General features: G+C 57.2%; 1 protein-coding gene across 1 annotated transcript; it reads right to left on the reverse strand.

Annotated features, from left to right (window-relative positions):
* Positions 1-1,117: 1,117 nt before the first annotated feature.
* THOP1 (thimet oligopeptidase 1) lies at positions 1,118-15,420 on the reverse strand. The gene is made up of 13 exons (XM_068980538.1): positions 15,296-15,420; positions 12,423-12,635; positions 9,929-10,077; positions 8,927-9,034; positions 8,420-8,522; positions 6,251-6,411; positions 5,523-5,658; positions 4,969-5,335; positions 4,668-4,869; positions 2,712-2,898; positions 2,450-2,578; positions 1,675-1,811; positions 1,118-1,525 (listed from the first exon to the last, which is right to left on the reverse strand). The coding sequence occupies exons 1-13, from the start codon at positions 15,309-15,311 to the stop codon at positions 1,370-1,372; spliced, it is 2,064 nt and encodes a 687-aa protein (XP_068836639.1). The 5' UTR covers positions 15,312-15,420; the 3' UTR covers positions 1,118-1,369.
* Between the last annotated feature and the right edge of the window lie 1,026 nt (positions 15,421-16,446).

The raw sequence follows: 16,446 nt of genomic DNA on the forward strand, positions 1-16,446 counted from the left end.
ACACCCTTCCAAATGTGGTGTTTGTCCTGAGACTCAACAGAGGCCAGGAGCCTGGGCAGTCTTGGGCAGGTGCTGCCCTGCGTCCCCCCAGACCAGAACCACCTCTCCTCCCCATATGTCTGCCATAGCCCTGAGCCAAGCAGGCAGGGACCTGGGTAGGTCCTTGGAGGCCCCTACAAGGCGGAGCATTCTGCCAGGCCCAGCCTCGGCTGTGCCACATCTCAGGTGAGATCTCTGAGATGTGGTCACAGACGCATTCTGGCTTGCAGGTGACAAATGTCTGCCCAAGCTGACTTAAGCAGGAAAGGGGATCCAGCGGCTCAAAGTGCCAAGTGTGGGTCGGCGATGAGGTCCTAGGGAGGCCTGCCCTCATGGTGTGGGCTCCTTTGTGCTGAGTGGCCTCTGTCTAAGGACAGCTCTGTCCGCCTGACAGCTCATACTCTCCAAGTTCCAAGTCTGGGGAGAAAACAATTTCTTTCCCCAAACTGCTTCAACAAAAATCATGGGCCTGACAGCACCAGCCTCAACTGGACTACCTGTCAATGTCTGAGCTGAACCCTGTGGCTGGGGAGATGACCCACATGACCTGCTTTAACCTGGGGCCCCTGACTCCCTCTGGCATGGAGGGGTCCCCAAGAGTGGGGACACCCACGGGCAGTTCAGGATGTGTGGATGAGAGCGGTGCACTGGCCAGTGGCCACCTGTGCTCAGCCCAGCTGAGGTAGGTCTCCCAGGAGGCCCCACTCACCCGATAACCTAACCCTGAGGCTTGAACCCAGAGCTCCACTACCCAGCCCAGGCCAGACCCACTCCCTGTGTTGCCCGTCTATACTGGATCAGGGACTTCCCTGGCAGTCCAGAGGTTAACACTCTGCTTCAAACACAGGGGGCACGTGTTCAATCCCTGGTTGGGGAACTAGGATCCCGCATGTCATAAGGCGAGGCCAAAAAACTCCAAACAAACAAAAAACAACAAATCAGCCACAGAACTGCTCCTGCGGTGGGAGGGAGGCAGGCAGAGATCAGGACTGAGTCTTTTTTTTTTTTTTAATGGCTGCATTTCAAAGAATTGTTTTTTAACTAGGGAAACTCCCAGGAAAGGGCTGCATTAGTGCAACAAAGAGGAGTCTTGACTAGACAGGAGACTTTCCAGACACCTCCAGGTGGAGACCTTTCAGCCCACGTGGGCCAATGGGGATACAGGGACTGGGTGGGGGGGGCGGGGGGGCACAGGGGGAGGGACACGCAACCCCTCCCCTGCCACGTCCCTGGGCTAGAGTCCCCCACCTGCCCCAACTGGGCACTAAGGCACCTGGGCAGGTAGCACGCGGCCAGGCCCGCCAGGGTGGGGAGCCAGAGCCCTGTGCCATCAGCAGGCTGGCGGCTCACAGCCCTCCACCTGCAGCCCTTTGCTCAGGAGGAAGGCGTCCTGCTTGGGATCACGACCCAGGAAGAGCTTCAACATGACACTGGCGTCCTCGGAGCCGCCCGGCCTCAGGATGCAGCTTCTGTAGTCCATGCCAACCTGCCAAGAGGGCGCGGGGCTGGAGGAGGGTCGCGCACCCCTCCCTAGCTCTGAGGGGCCCTCGGCATCACCAGGGAGGAAGGACACCCAGTCTGGGGGCGTGGGGGGCAGCAGCCCTCAGGGCCAAGGGGCCCAGGCTGGCCTCTCACCTTGCCACTCAGGACACCCTCCTGCTTGAAGCGTGTGTGGAACATGTCAGCAGAGTACACCTCACTCCATAGGTAGCCATAGTACTGGGCGTCATAGCCACCTGCCAGGTGGCCAAAGGTTGCAGGCATGTTGGTCCCTAGGATGGACACAGAGAGGCTCTGGTCATGGCCCCTGGGCCCCCTCAGGATTTTTCCCGAGAGAAGGGCCTTGAAGCAGCCCCGTCCGAGGCCCAGGCCACAGGAGGGGAACTGGTCTAACACTTCTAGAAAATGGGGGTCTTGTGGGCAACTCACAGAGAAAAATGTCTTTGCCTACTTTCTGCTCAAGCTCACAAGGGTTCACCCAGAGCACCTTACAAGGTTGGCTGCTCAGACTCTGATGAGCCAGGGCTCACCGTGGACAGTGGGGAGCACACTGGTTACCGCACTCCCTGAAGGCCATCTTAGAGGCCCACAGAGGAGTGAACGTTGTGTATACATCAACATCCGCATGTTCAAACCTCCACTACTCATACATCCGGGTACAAACCCTTTCCTGACCCCCTGGGCTTCTCACAAAGCATGTGCAGAGCCGCCAGCTCACCATGGCCCCCACGCGCCACAGCTGGAGCAACAGGCACAAGGACTGTGGTAGGATGAGCCCAGAGGTCAGTGGCTCCTCCTGGGCCCTGGCTGAAGCCTGTCAAACAGGCTTCATACGTCTCTAGATAACCTTCCCCACCTGGGCAGAGGCCACCACCCTGGCCCCTAAGGCGCCCAGCTGGAGCACGGCTACCTGGCGTGGCGGGGACCCCAAGGATCTCCTGGCACAGGCGGGCGTACTCCTTGGCTGGGTCTGCGGCTGTCTGCGTGTGCAAGGCCTGGTCCACCTTGGCCAGGACGATCTGGCGCAGGTTGAAAAGACCTGGGGGGGAGGTGGGGGTGGGGAGATGGGGCGCTGGGTGTGTGTCCGCACCCCTTCCCCCGGGGGGAGGGGAGGAAGGCGGTGGGGTGCTGGGTGTGTGGGGTCTGGGCGGCTCCTTCCTCCCCCATCGCACCTGTATTGGCCTGGCGGGACTTGATGAGCTTGTCCAGCAGCTCCTGGGGGATGGAGCTCCCCGTGCGGTAGTGCTGGGACATCCGGAGCAGAGGCTCTGCCTCCCACACCCAGTTCTCCAGCATCTGTGACGGGGCCTCCACAAAGTCCCGCTCCACATGCGTCCCGCTGAACATGGCAAACTCGGCCTGTGGGGGGCGGGGGGGAACTGTGGGAGGACCCAGACCCCGACCAACCTGGCACGCAGGGAGGCTGCCGTCCAGCAGGCCACAGCGCCCCTCCCCACCCAGAGCCTTAGACGCAGCAGATCTAGGTGGCCGGCAACGGCAGGAGCTCCTTTCTCCTCTTTCCTGCATCTTGACATTCTTTCTGAAGACACAGTACCTGACAGTATGGCTGGAACCCAGGCCTGGCAGACACAGGGCCAGGTGGGCTGAGTGACCTGGCACGTTCTTCCTGGGACCCAGGGAGGCAGTCAGATGCCACTGGCACCTGGGTCACTGGACCCCTGCCTTTTGGGTTCCAGCACCAACTGCAACAAGCGTCCTTCTCACAGTTTATTGACTGCCCCATGTGTGCATTCTCACGTGGCTGGGGGTGATTTCTCTGTTCTAGACGGCGCCCCCAGTGTAGGGCTGAAGTACTATCCAGTGTCTGGGGAGCGAGAAGGCGGTGAGGTGCTCACGGAGATAGTGCAAGTATCAGATGAGCTTTGTCCAGGTAAGGGTCACAGCCCTGCCAGCCAGGGGCTCCGCATGACTGAACCAACAGCTGGTATCAGACCAGCTGTCATTAAATAGAAACACAGAGCACATGAAGCTGAGTGAGGATCAGTCCTGAAGTGACTCACGTGACAAAGACTCATGGGAGCCTGGCTCTGCACTGTCTGCAGGGGTAGTGGCTCAGTAACCACTCCCTCCACATTCACGGCGACTTTATAGCACAGAACTGCCTTAACACTGAGAACAGCTATACTGAGAAAGACATGACGGCTGCGAGAGAGCCATGAGGGTCACTGGCAGAGGAGTGGTCCAGGGACAGAAAGCCATCCCTGAGTGGATCACAAGGAAGCTGCACAAGGGGAGGGGCGTGAAGGGGGCTAAAGGTGGTGGGGGCGAGGGCTCGGAGACCCCCACCCTCACACCATAAGACAATAACACCAAAATGAAGAGCTCAACTACTAAACTAACAGGAAGAAAATGGAGAAGAAACTCTGTGTCTTGAGTTAGAGAAGAATCTGCAAAACGTGCGAGGAAACATTTAACAACTTCAAAGTCAAAAGATTCTGCTCAGAGGTCCCTCCACACCTGGAAGCATCCCTGAGCCATGAAAAGGAGAGAAGCCCTGACACTCACTACCGTGTGGATGGACCCTGAGAACACGACGCTCAGTGAGAGGAGCAGGCACAGAAGGACACACAGGGTGTGATGGGACGTTTCCACTGATGGGAAACGTCCAGAGCAGGCAGATCCGCAGACACAGGGAGTGGGTTCCTGGTTGTCAGGGGCTGGCGGGGAGGGGTTTGGGGTAATGATAGCTAAGGTGCATGAGGGACATTTTTGGGGTGATAGAAAATTCCCAGAACAGGGCACTGGGATGGCCACACAGCTTGGTGAGCTGTTCTGAACTGCCCCCTCACGCTCCGAGGCAGCTCGTGTGAGCACGGCTCTCAGGCTGAGGGCTGACTGCGAGAGGGCCAAGCACAAGCACATCTGTTGCCAGGTCCTGGGGATGCACGCTCATCTGGGAGGCCTGATGAGGAAAGTCCCTGGGACTTAACACGTAGGGAATCGCTCTGCTTATGCCTTTAATGCCTTTACCCAGGGCTCCCAGCTTCCGGAGCCACAAGGACATCCCTTGCTGTTGTTCACACATCCAGTGCATGGGGTTCAGGGATGGAAGCTGGTATCAACCTGCCTATAGACTACCACGCCCTGCCCTCCCCTCCCCCACCCACCTGGGAGCAGAGCTGGTGCATCACGTGGCCGAACTCGTGGAAGTAGGTCTCCACCTCATCGTGCTGCAGCAGGGAGGGCGCATCGGGTGTGGGCTTGGTGAAGTTGGCCACCATGGCAGCGATGGCGATCTGGCGGCTCCCATCCTTCCGTAGGCAGCCTGGCTGCAGGCCAAAGCAGGCCGCATGCCCATACTTGCCTTCCCTGGGTGGGGACCGGGGACGTAGGGTCAGTCTTGACCGCTGGGGGTGGGTGGAGAGGGTGCCCAGCCCAGCCTGGCTGACGGGTCCCCCATACACACACCGGGGGTAGAGGTCCAGGTAGAACTTGCCAATGAGCTTGCCCGAGGCTGCATCCCGCACGGCATAGAGTGCCACATCCTCATGCCACACGGCGGCGCCCTCCTCCAGCTGGAAGCTGAGGCCCAGGAGCTCCTGGTAGATGCCCAGCAGCCCGCGGGTCACCACCTGCATGGGAAAGTACTCCTTGAGTAGATTCTGGTCCACACGGTAACGCGTCTCCTCCACCTGGTTCATGTAGTAGCGCATGTCCCAGGCGTTGATGCGCCCATCGAAGGCCAGGCCGCGCTGCTCACACTCCACCCTCTTCAGCTCCAGGATCACAGCCCGCTCCTGCTCCCCAAGTGGCTTCAGCTTCTGTGCCAGCTCATCTGTGGGTGATAGGGGTTGTGTGAGGCTCAGCTACCTTCCTGGGCCGGCCCCAGCCCCCACCACTCATCCCACATGGGACCCTCAAGGGTGGACGAGTGGGGCTCGCAGGCAGCACCTCGTCCAGTTGAGGTGGTCCTCAGCCCTCACACCTCCCCCCAGGCACCTGGGGCGAGGGGGCGGGGTTACCTAGGAAAGTGGCCACCACCTGGCTGGTCTTGGCCATGTTCATCTCTAGCACATAGTCGGCGTGCGTGCTGAACCCCAGCAGACGGGACTTCTGAGCCCGCAGCCTCACCAGTTCCCTGAGAATAGCGCAGTTCTCCTAGAGCCCAGACGGACAGATAGACGGTAGCACTGGAGCCATAGGCCAGGTGTCCGCGGGAGGGCTCTCAGGTTCCTGGCAGCCATGGCTAATGCCCCCACGACCCCCCCGCCCAACCCCCACTGCCTGGATTTCTTTGCACTTGGTCCTGTTGTAACACATAGTCTTTATAACCAACGGGGCCTCCCTGGGCTCAGGGCTCTGCCAGCACCTGAGGGCTTCACTCAGCCTCCCCAGCTTGTGGGACAGACACAGAGCGACATCGACCGGGTTCATTTACAAGGAGAAATAGGCCTGTTCACAACAGAACAGGAAACCTAACTATACCCGGAGGCTGTCAGCGAATGTCCAGAAGATGAGGGGCTGGGAGCTGGTGGCCAGCAGTGCCGTCTCCACAGCACCAAGGTCCTAACCCAGGACTGCCCCAGTCAAGTTCATGGCCAGGAGAAGGAAGTGCCAACCCCTCCCATCCAGGCCAGCCCTGGGCCTGGCAGACTCAACAGCCCTTGGGGCTGAGCCAGACCCAGGGGCGCTGAGAGGGCAGGCTGAGATTGGGCCCCGCTGGGCACTGTGCAGTGGCGTGGCTCCTTGCCTCCTTGCACCGGCAGTTGAAGGCCTCCTCCACTTTCCTCCGGGTCTCAGGCACGTGGCATTTCTTCAGGAGGGGAAAGTAGTGCGGGTACTTGAGTGTGACCTTCAGTTTCTCATCCTCGGTCTTCTCCAGTGAATTTAGAAAGTCTTCAGGGAGCCCTCCTGTGGGGGCCAAATTGGGGGCTCTGAGGGGACTGGCAGGCCGCCCAGCTGAGGTGGGAGGGGTGGAAGCCACCGTGGATGGGAGGTGAGGAATGAGATGGCAGGCTGGGCTTCCCCATGCTCTCTGCATGCGTCTGCAACCCGGAGGAGCAATGTTGAGGGCTCTCCCACCTCAGAGGTCTGCTCCCTCAGGATGCCCTCAGGGAGGGGGAGGTTGAGTTGTGTCCTGTCACCCCAGGTCGGTCTGCACCCCAGAACAGGTGCCACCCTGGGACAGCGTGGACTGCCACCTCCTCCCATGTCCTTCCTGGGTGAGAGGTCACAGCAGGAGGTGGAACCTGCCAGGTGGGTTTCCCAGCTCCGGGTGACTGAGGGACCCGGGAGCAACAGCTCCCTGGCAAGGCAGACCTCAGTTCCAACCATCCTGCTGGGGCCAGGCCAGGGAGAGGACACAGCGAGCCCAGCTCAGTCCATATCCAACAGGAGGTGCTTTAAGAACTACAGGGACGCGTCCATTCGAAGGGGCCAAACTGGGACAATGAGCATCTAAAAGTGAGGACAGCAAGGACACCCCCAGTGGACAGACCAGGGCCTGGAAGCCCGTAGATGTGAGGACATGGCCGGGGCTGTGGGGGGCTAGTTCTGACATGCGGGAGGACACCCACTAAGACAGGGACAGGACACGAGCCACTGACTGCGAGGAGCTAGAGCCATCAGGATTCTTGGGAGAAATGACTGATCATGAGGGGAAAACAGCCGACACTACAGAGGCAATGCTGGGTGGAAGTCAGTTTAGCCCCAGGATGGGGACTTAGAAAAATACAGGGTTTTATACATGTATACACGACTCTCTCTAGAGGCTGGGGTGGGGAAGAAAACAGAGACACAGCGCACTACCTACGTTCCTGTAAAGTGACTCTCCAAAGCCTTTCGCAACCCGGAGAAATGACCCGGCACAGCGCCTGCTCAGCTGGGACTGAAACGCTGCCAGGCGGCCACACATGTCCAGCTGCCATCCCAGCCCCGTGAGACCGGTCACCGGGGCTCTGAGTGGCTGTTCCATGCGCTGGGGGTTCACATTCCTGCCCAGGAGGCCAGGCCGAACTAGCCGGGCCCTGAGCTGGACAGTGGGCAGAAAAGCAGCCCCATAGCACAGTGGACTCCAGAGGCCTGGGATGGCCCTTTGGCCTGAGAACCTTCGGAGCCACATGGGCCTTGCTTCCTGGGACACAACAGTGGGGACAAAAAGTCAGAGTGGCAGAGGTCAGCGTGATGGACCTGAAGCTCCTGCTCAGGACACAGCACATCTGTGTCCCTGAGTCCCTACTGACCAGAGGCCCAGGCAGTATCACAGTGTATGTGACAGCACCATCGGACCCTCGGGCAGGGCTCACAGGCCATTGCCCACCTGCCTGGATTTTGCAAAATTGTCAGTGTGGGTAAAACGGAAGCATATCTGTCAACAGGGAAGGCATCTGGAGAGGTCAGAATGGAAAGTGAGGCTTAACTTGAGCTGATTGGGGCCAGAAATGTAAAGCCAGTCATCAGGATGGGTAGGGACCTCATCCCGAGAGGGCCTGCACCTGGGGGCACAGGAGGCACCATCCCTGGTGACGGGTCTGGAAGCCCCACCACAGGAACCGCACACACATAGGGAGGCCAGGCCCGGGGCACACATGGGGTCTCCCTGGTACTATTCTCGCCACTTTCCCACAGGCGCCAAGTTTTCAAAATAAGGCATTTAGGGAAGAAGACAGAAGCTGAGAAAACCTCCCAGGCCCCAGGCCTTCAAGCCCCCATACACAGCCAGACTAGGAGGACACCATGAGGTTAAAGGATCATACTTCACAGAACAGGGTAGGGCAGAATCTTAGCAGACAGACCCCGGCCCTCCCCAAGGAAGGATCCAGGACCTTGGGCTCCAAACTCCCGGAGTGCCCGCGGTGAAGAAGGCCCTCCCAGGGAATGCTCCCCTCCCCTGCCCATCACCCTGTGCACCTGCACGCACCCAGCTCCTCGCGTGTGAACGGCAGGAAGGTCGTGTCCTCGTTCAGGTTCTTGTTGAAGTCGATGCACAGGAGACTCAGCTTCTTCTTGATGCTCTTGATTTTCTGATGGAAGAAGACTGTTGTGAGAGTCCAAGGGAATGGAAAGAGTGGGGGTTCTAGATTTGGGGTTCCCCAGGGGTTGTGCTGAGCTCAGATATCTGAAGCCTAGACCCTTGTCCCCTGTTCTTGCTTCCCAGTGATCAGTGAAGGACCTGGAAGCAGGGGTGCCCCATAGAGACCACCACTCTCAGCCCTGGGGAATCTAAGCTTTGGCCATCTTAAGGGACCTAAACTATTCATTCAGAGTCCCTCTAGTTTTCAGAAATAGAAACTGACCAGCCTGGGTTCAGGAACAAGGAGGAGGGGAGCTGAGGAAAGAGCCGGCTCCCCTGGGCCCTGGGCCCTGAGACAGGGTCGGGGCTGGGCCTGGGCATGGGGATGAGGGCCATCACAGGCTAGGCTCTCACCTCCTGTGTCTCCTCTGGCAGGTGTAGCCCGTTCCTCCGGCCCAGTTTGATTAGTCGCTCCAGGTACCTTGATGCCTCGGGTCTCAGCGAGTCCTTCTGGACCTTCTCCTGGAATAAGAAAACCAGAGACAGTGCCAAATGCCTGTAAGGCTGTGGAGAAGCAGGACGTCATCACTGGAAGGAATGTAGGATGGTGCGGTCGCGCTGGAAGGGGGTTTACAGGTTTCCCGAAAAGCGAAACTTCCTAACAAAGCAGTTATCACAGGACTCAGCACTGCAGGCCCGAGCACTGACCCAGGGAACCAGATTCAAGTCCACATAGGACCTTGCGTGACTGGGGACAGCCCCAAACCAAAGCTGCTGGGGGCCCCTCCAGGGCAATGGGTGATGGGGCAGCTGTGTCAATGTTAGGACCCTGCTGTGACACTGACCTGTCACAAAATGTGACTTCAGGGACAACCGGGCAAAGCTCAACTGGGACCTCTTTGAATAATTTCTTACAACTACATGTGAACCTACAATGGTCTCAATAAACACTTCAGTTAAACACTGCCTGTGCTTTCTGAGGCCCCTGCTCCCGAGTCTGCACAAAATACCCCAGGGCCTTCCTGGTCCCAAGGCAGACATGTCGGGCAGGTTCTAAGAACCACCCCACCAGCCATGCGAGGAGCACCTGCAGTCCCCTGACGTGGGCAGCAGTGCTCGGCCGGCACCGCCAGGGAGGCAGGAAATGCACACACCTGTCACTGGTCCCTTCACCTCACGTGGGAGATGGGACATCCCCTTGAGGTGACCCCAGCAAGGTCAGGGATGTGAGATGACATGTGCGTGTGGGAAGGCCTTGCACGCCTCTCCTCCCTCCCGCTTGTCTCTGTCACGTCTCTAATGTTGTGGTGGTGAAACGGCCCCACTGCCCCCTGCAGGGCTCTGTCCACCTCATGAAGCCAGGGGGCGGGGCCTCCTGTTCCGGGAGGCCCACACTCTGGCCTGGCCCTCGCTCACCTGCAGCCAGACAATCCTCTGGTACACGTCCTGCCTCATGCTCATTTCCACATCGAACTCCGACAGCTTCTTGTCTGCCTCTGTGCTGGCTGTGCGGATGTCCTTGGAGGGAGAGACGTGCTGGGGGAAGTCAAGGATGTTCCTCTGAACTGAAATGGGGAGACAGTACAGGTGAGAGAATGGCCCTGCAGGGAAATGGGCAGGTGAAGCCCTGGGCAAGAGACAAGCGTGGTTAATCGTCCTCAGGAACTCATGGTCCAGATGGGATGGCACTCAGCTCTGGAAACCTCAAGCCAAGGACAGAAACAGGGAGCAGGATGAGACCAGGAGAGGCTGAAGGGACTCAGCGCCAGAAAGGGCCCCGGAGGCCCATGGCCATGCTGCAGAGCACCAACAATTTTATACTTCAAGGCGCACCATGTGTGTGAGATAGAGGGGGTGTGGTGACTGTGAGAACACACGCTTCCGCTGCGTCACCATGTGACCCACAGCCCCTCTCCCAGGTGGACACCTGAGAGGAGCAGAACACTGTCCACCCAAAAAACTGTCCACATATCATCATAGCAGCGTGATCCATAGTGACCAACAGTGGACACAACCCAGATATCTGTCAGCAGACGACTGGACACACATGTGCCTCTGCACACGGGAGCGTCACTCAGACATGAAAAGGAGAGAAGCCCTGGCACTCGCTACCACAGGGACAGACCCTGAGAACACGATGCTCAGTAAGGGAAGCAGACACAGAAGGACACATGAGGTGTGATTCCACTGATGGGAAATGTCCAGAACAGGCAAGTCCACAGACACAGAGAGTGGGTTCACACTGTCAGGAAGTGACTGCTAATGGAGAGGGGGGACCTCTTTGAGGTGATGGAAGGTTCTAGAATTAGATACTGGTGATGGCTGTATATGCTAAACACACCAAAAACCAATGAAATCTAGGCTTCATGTGGGCAGATTACATGGTATGTGAAATGTATCTCAACAGTTCTTTTATACCACCGAGTGGTATACAGTAACTTAGTTGCCCAACCAGGGATTGAACCTGCGCCCCCAGCAGTGGAAGCGTGGAGTCCTAACCATCAGACCATCACGGAAGCCCCCTTCAACAGAGCAGTTTTTTCAAAAGTGTGTACTTTGCAGGGGGGAGAGGGGCCTGAAGTACCATCACGGTTTGGTGACTTCCACGGCCCCAGCCCACTGAGAATATCCCAGGGCTGGTAGGTCAGCTGCACAGTAGACCCTCCAGAGGTGGTGACCTGCTCAGCTGACTGGACCAAACACGAGGGTCTGAGGGGGCCCTGACACCAGCTGCCCGATAGCGAGCCATGAAAAGGACAGAGGCGGCCTCTGTACATGTGGGATTTGAACGCTGTGACGGCACTGAGCTGACAACAGAACAGCAGAGTGCGGGATTAGCCCAGGCGGCTGGTTGGGCCAAGGGGGCGCGAGAAGGGGCACCAGGCAGGGCTCAGCCTGTACTCAGACAGCCCAACACCCAGCAAAGCAGGGGGAGGGGCTTCCCGGGTGGTCCAGTGGCTAAGACTCCAAACTCCCAATGCAGGGGGCACAGGTTCAATCCCTGGTCTAGGAACTAGATCCCACGTGCTGCACGGCACAGCCAAAAAAAAAAAAGTAAAAAAATTTTATAATTTGGTCTACTGAGGGGAGATGGAAAGGCCACAGGAGTGGGGTGGAGGGACTAGATCTTGTCTGGCAGGGTCACACCCAAGGTGGGAATTTGCACCAACCAGCCTCCAGAGCCTCCTGCGGAGATGAGAGGGGAGACTGAGGTCTGCCCCACCCCAGCAGGTGACTGGAGGGCAAAACTGGCCTATGGGCTCTTGATCCACTGCCTGCACCATGGCCCCCACCTCTGAGCCCATGGCAAACTGGCTTCCATGGGGTGGCCCCTCTGGAGTCTGAGCATGCAGCCGGGCCTGACACACCCAGCGCCATGCAGCATCAGGGACACGTGAGGATCCTGCAGCCGGAGTTCAGGGATTCTAGATGGTTCTCAGAGAAACAGCTTTCCCAGAGATGCAGAGACAGGGGTTTCCCTGGCTCACTGTTCTCTGCCTCGTCAGCCTCTGCGGAGGGGGCTTGGGAGGCGGACTGGGGATCTGTCTGACCACACAAAGCTGTAGGACAGACCCTCATGGGTGAGAGGAGGGAAGGAAAGGAACTCCAGAGTGACGAGAAGGGCGCCCCAGGGCATCAGGTTACTCAGAGCACAAGGAGGTGGCAGGGGGCAGAAAACCAAAGGGGACCAAGTTCAGCCACTCGGAGGAAACAAACAACCCCTGGGGCTCCAGTTTCAAGGCTGGCAGGTGAGCTGGTCTGATGACATGGCCCCGGGGGATGGTGCAAGCCAGCCAGGCCTGGCTGCCTCCCGCTGACCAGGGCCCATCAGGGGCCCTTCCCAGCCAGCGCCTCTCTCCACTGGGTCCCTGGGAAGGAGGTGGCATTGCCAGGTCTGGGCATGGCTCACCTGTGTAGGACACCTCCACGTCAGCCAGCGCCTTGAGCGTGTTCTCGTAGGACACATCCTGGGGCTCCTGGGCGCCCACGCGGTCATACACGCGCTTGGTCTGCTCGATGAGTTCGGTGGTAAGCTCGGCAATCTGCTGGGCACTCAGGTCCCATCGGAGGTGGTTCACGGCCGAGCACGGCGCTGCCACGTCCAGGGCATCCCCTGTGCAGGCTGGACCCAGGAGACAGACCCCACACTCAGCAAGTCTGTGTCAAGCCCGCAATCAGGGTCAGAGTAATAGGGCTGGGGGAGACCCCAGGGCTGTGTGTGGACACGTGGCGCAATTGGACCTTAAGCATAAGGGGATCCTGCCCCCAGGGAACACTGTGGTTGTCACAATCAGGGAGTGATACCACTGCATCACTGGGGTCAGGCATGCTGCTCAACACCCCAAAGTGCCCAGGACAGCCCCCGCAGGAAGACTCAGCTCCCAAAGTCATCAGTGCTGAGCATACACCAGCGTTTCACTGAAAGAACACCTGCCTGCAGGGTGGAACCCCGAGTTCCCTGAATGCGACATGTGTACTGTTACTTTTCTAAAAGAGGGGGAAGCCCTGACAATTAAGACTTCCCTAGCCCCCAGCCCTCCCCGCCACCAAGAGTTTTCTGGATGAGAGTCTGGTGTCTACTGACAGCTGTCACTTAAAAATCTTTGGGCAGTGTTCTGTGGTGTACTTACCTTCACTGGGTTCCAAGACAGTTCTGTCCTCTGCACTCTAGGTTGCCCCATGTCACAGATGGGAACCCTGAGATAGCCTGATCCCATAGCCAGCAAGCGATAGGGATGGTTCAAAGTCAAGCAGCCTACTTCTGCTCCCATGCTGTGAACTAGCAGATGGTGCTCACCCCATCTTTGGGGAAATCTGCACACCCTGTGGTCGGGCCCTGCCCTCTTTTCAGGGCTCCACTCAGGATTAAAGGTCAAACCCTTTATCAGAGTCTACACTTGTGGTTGCCAAACACTGTCACAACTGTTTCTGTCTAGCCCCTGAGCTAAAGGTGATTCTGCTGTGACCAAGAAGTTGTGTGGCCTGCCTGCCAAGTGTAAACCACTTGGCCCTACACAGACAGGTTCACTGACCCCTGCTCTACTTGGTCCAGACTCTACTGGGTCCAGCACAGCAGGTTTGGCCAGCTGGTTTGGTCAATTTCTCTGTGCCCGGCCACACAGGCTTTCTTTGAGAAGTTTCCTGAGCCTTCCTACAGTTATCCCCTCTGCCCAGAACCCTACCATATCAGTCTTCCTTTTTACATCCCTTTCTCAGAGAGGCCCCTGATGGCATTCCTGTAGCATCTGTAGGTTGGCAATGGCTATACCTGTCTCAAGTTACTTGAGTTAATGAATAAAGCCTGGGCTTTCCCTCCAGCTGGGTGTAGGACACCTAACAAGCAAGCAGAAGGGGCTGCTCCAGGAATCTTCTACCATGCTTCATTCCCCCCTTCTGGCAGGCAGGAGTGGTGCAAGGCCACAACGTCCTTAACTCCCTGCTTTTCAAAACATTAGGGTGGGGGTGTCTTTGCAGGAAGCTGCTGGCTCAGGCCTGTGTTTGGTGTCTCTGGGCAGCTTTTTTTTTTTTTTTTTTAACAGTATTATCAACAACACTTGTGGCTGGATCATTCTCTGTGTGGGGCCATCCTGGGCACTGTGGAATGTTGAGCAGCACCCCTGGTCCCCATCCACTCAATGCCAGGAGTATTCCCAGACATGAGTCCCACAGGAAGACACAATCACCCCAGCTGAGAAAAAAAAAAGTCCCTTAAATCAACAGAGGTTAGATTTTTCTGGCCAAATGGCTGCTTCAAACTTAGGGAAAATCTTTGCAGGATAATTTGGATTTCAAGAACTGCAGAAGAGGGACTGTGAGTCTGCACTCAAGTTGGTGGTAAAGGAGGGCTCCAGGAGCTCAGGAAAGGTGGGAGACCTGAGTGAACTGCAATTGTCAGGAAAGTCTTTTGGTGGAGCCAGGGTTTGAAAACTTTGAGCAGGCTTGTTTGTAAACATTCACTGTCACCTACATGCCAGGTCTCTGATCTAACAATCCTGCACCAAAGAAAGCAGACTACATTCCTGCCTTCCTGTGGCCTGAATAACCGTAATTATGATTATCATCAATACAATTATCATCATCATTGCAATAGGCTGCAGAGAGAACTGGGGCAGGATAGGTCGGGCAAGACGAAATTCGAGGTGGCCCTACTCAACATCCTGGGCAACTTCCTAAAACACGGTTGGTATGCAGGTGACATTGCTCCCCTAAAGGAAAACCCTTCTGTGGTGCCCCATTGTGCTTCACATAAAAGGGACCTGCAGCTGTGCCCTAGCCAAAATGACTTATTGCTCCCCAAACGTCTTACTGGTGTGCTTGCCTCCCTCGCGGTTCCCACCACCTGGGACAGCTGCTTCTCCCCCACCAAGTCCAAGCTGAATGAAATGCCACCTCCTCCGAGAAGCCCTCCAGGACAGCCCTCCCTAAAGAAGCACCACCAACCATGGCACCGATCACTGTCTAAAGCCCCCGCTTGCTTTTTGCCTGTCGAACGTCCGGCTATGGAACTAAGTCTAGAACTCCCTTGGAGTCCACCTCAGGGCAGACCCATCCTCAGGAGAAGTAATGGAGTTTGCTGAATGAGTGAAGCGCTGAAAAACCTGGATCATTCATTCGGCAACCGAGGGGGCGGGGTTCCAAGCTCGCCGACCCCCATCCCCAGCCTGGGCCCAGGTCACTCGAGGGTCACTGGCTCCGTTCTAAGGCCCCAGGGGCGACCCCGGGGAAGGGGCACGGGGCTCCCGGGTCCGACGAGCGGGGCCACAACCAAGAGACAGCCTGTACCTGCAGGAGGCTTCATAGCTGGCGGGTGCGCACTGGCGGCCCCTGCCTCCACCTCGTCAGTGTCCGCGCAACGGCCAGCAGCCTCCGTCCACTCAGAAATCGCGAATGTCCAGACCGAGGCGCCCGCCGCCCGCGCGCTCGCTGAATGCTGGGAGACGCGTGCGCTGGAGGGCAGGGCGCTTGCGCACCTTAGCTCCGCCCAAAACCTGTGGCTTTGCTCCAGATGGCTGACTCACTCTGCGCCTGCGCCGGAACCACCCCCGTCCGTCATTTGCTCTCGGTGGTGAGAGGGTGGAGCTTTCGGGGAGGCGAGGAAGAGGTGTTTCCGTGGAAACTCGCACAGCTGGCGCCTCCCAGCTTTCTCTCTGCGCTCTTTCTGGCAGTAGTTGGCTTGGGCTTCCAGCTCCTGTATTAATTTATATTAGCCTCCTTTCTACATTAGTTGTATATTTGTCTAGCTTTACAACTTTTCTCCGCTAAGTTAGGTCATCCGTGATCGCTTACCATATCTCAGGCGCTTATCCCATTCCCAGTATCCTGCCCAGCTTCAAGTATCTAATGAATAAAGAAGGTGCGCCACATACATTAGCTGAAACCAGTTGGTCAATAAAATTAAACACACATTTACTTAAAAAACAAAAATGTGTGTTAGCAAGTAAGTGTTATTGAGAAAGCTTCAGAAAACGGATCCAAGACTTCAAACAACAGGTGTTTTGAAACAGTGCAGTTGCCTGTCCTAGGGATCACTGGTTAAAACAAAATCTTGAGGCGGTCCAGAGGTTAGGACTCCACTCTTTCACGTTGGTGATGGACAGGGAGGCCTGGCGTGCTGCGGTTCATGGGGTCGCAAAGAGTTGAACAGGACTGAGCGACTGAACTGAACTTTCACTGAAGGGGGCACAGGTTTGATTCCTTCTCCGTAGAAGAGTCGGTCACGACTGAGCATGCACGTATGCATAGGAAACGAAGACCAGTGCGCAAAAAAACCCCAAAATATCAACCTTGAACCACCTGAGTCACCCAGAAAGAAACGAGAATTAAATATGCCCCCAAACCCACCTCCTTTATTTATCCTTCATTTCTGCACAAGAAATGAAAATACCCTGGGGTGTTAAGTGTGCGTGCGTTTTAAGTAGAATAAAAATGAATTG

Source organism: Capricornis sumatraensis, chromosome 9 (genome assembly GCF_032405125.1).
Source record: "Capricornis sumatraensis isolate serow.1 chromosome 9, serow.2, whole genome shotgun sequence".
Taxonomy (NCBI): domain Eukaryota; kingdom Metazoa; phylum Chordata; class Mammalia; order Artiodactyla; family Bovidae; genus Capricornis; species Capricornis sumatraensis.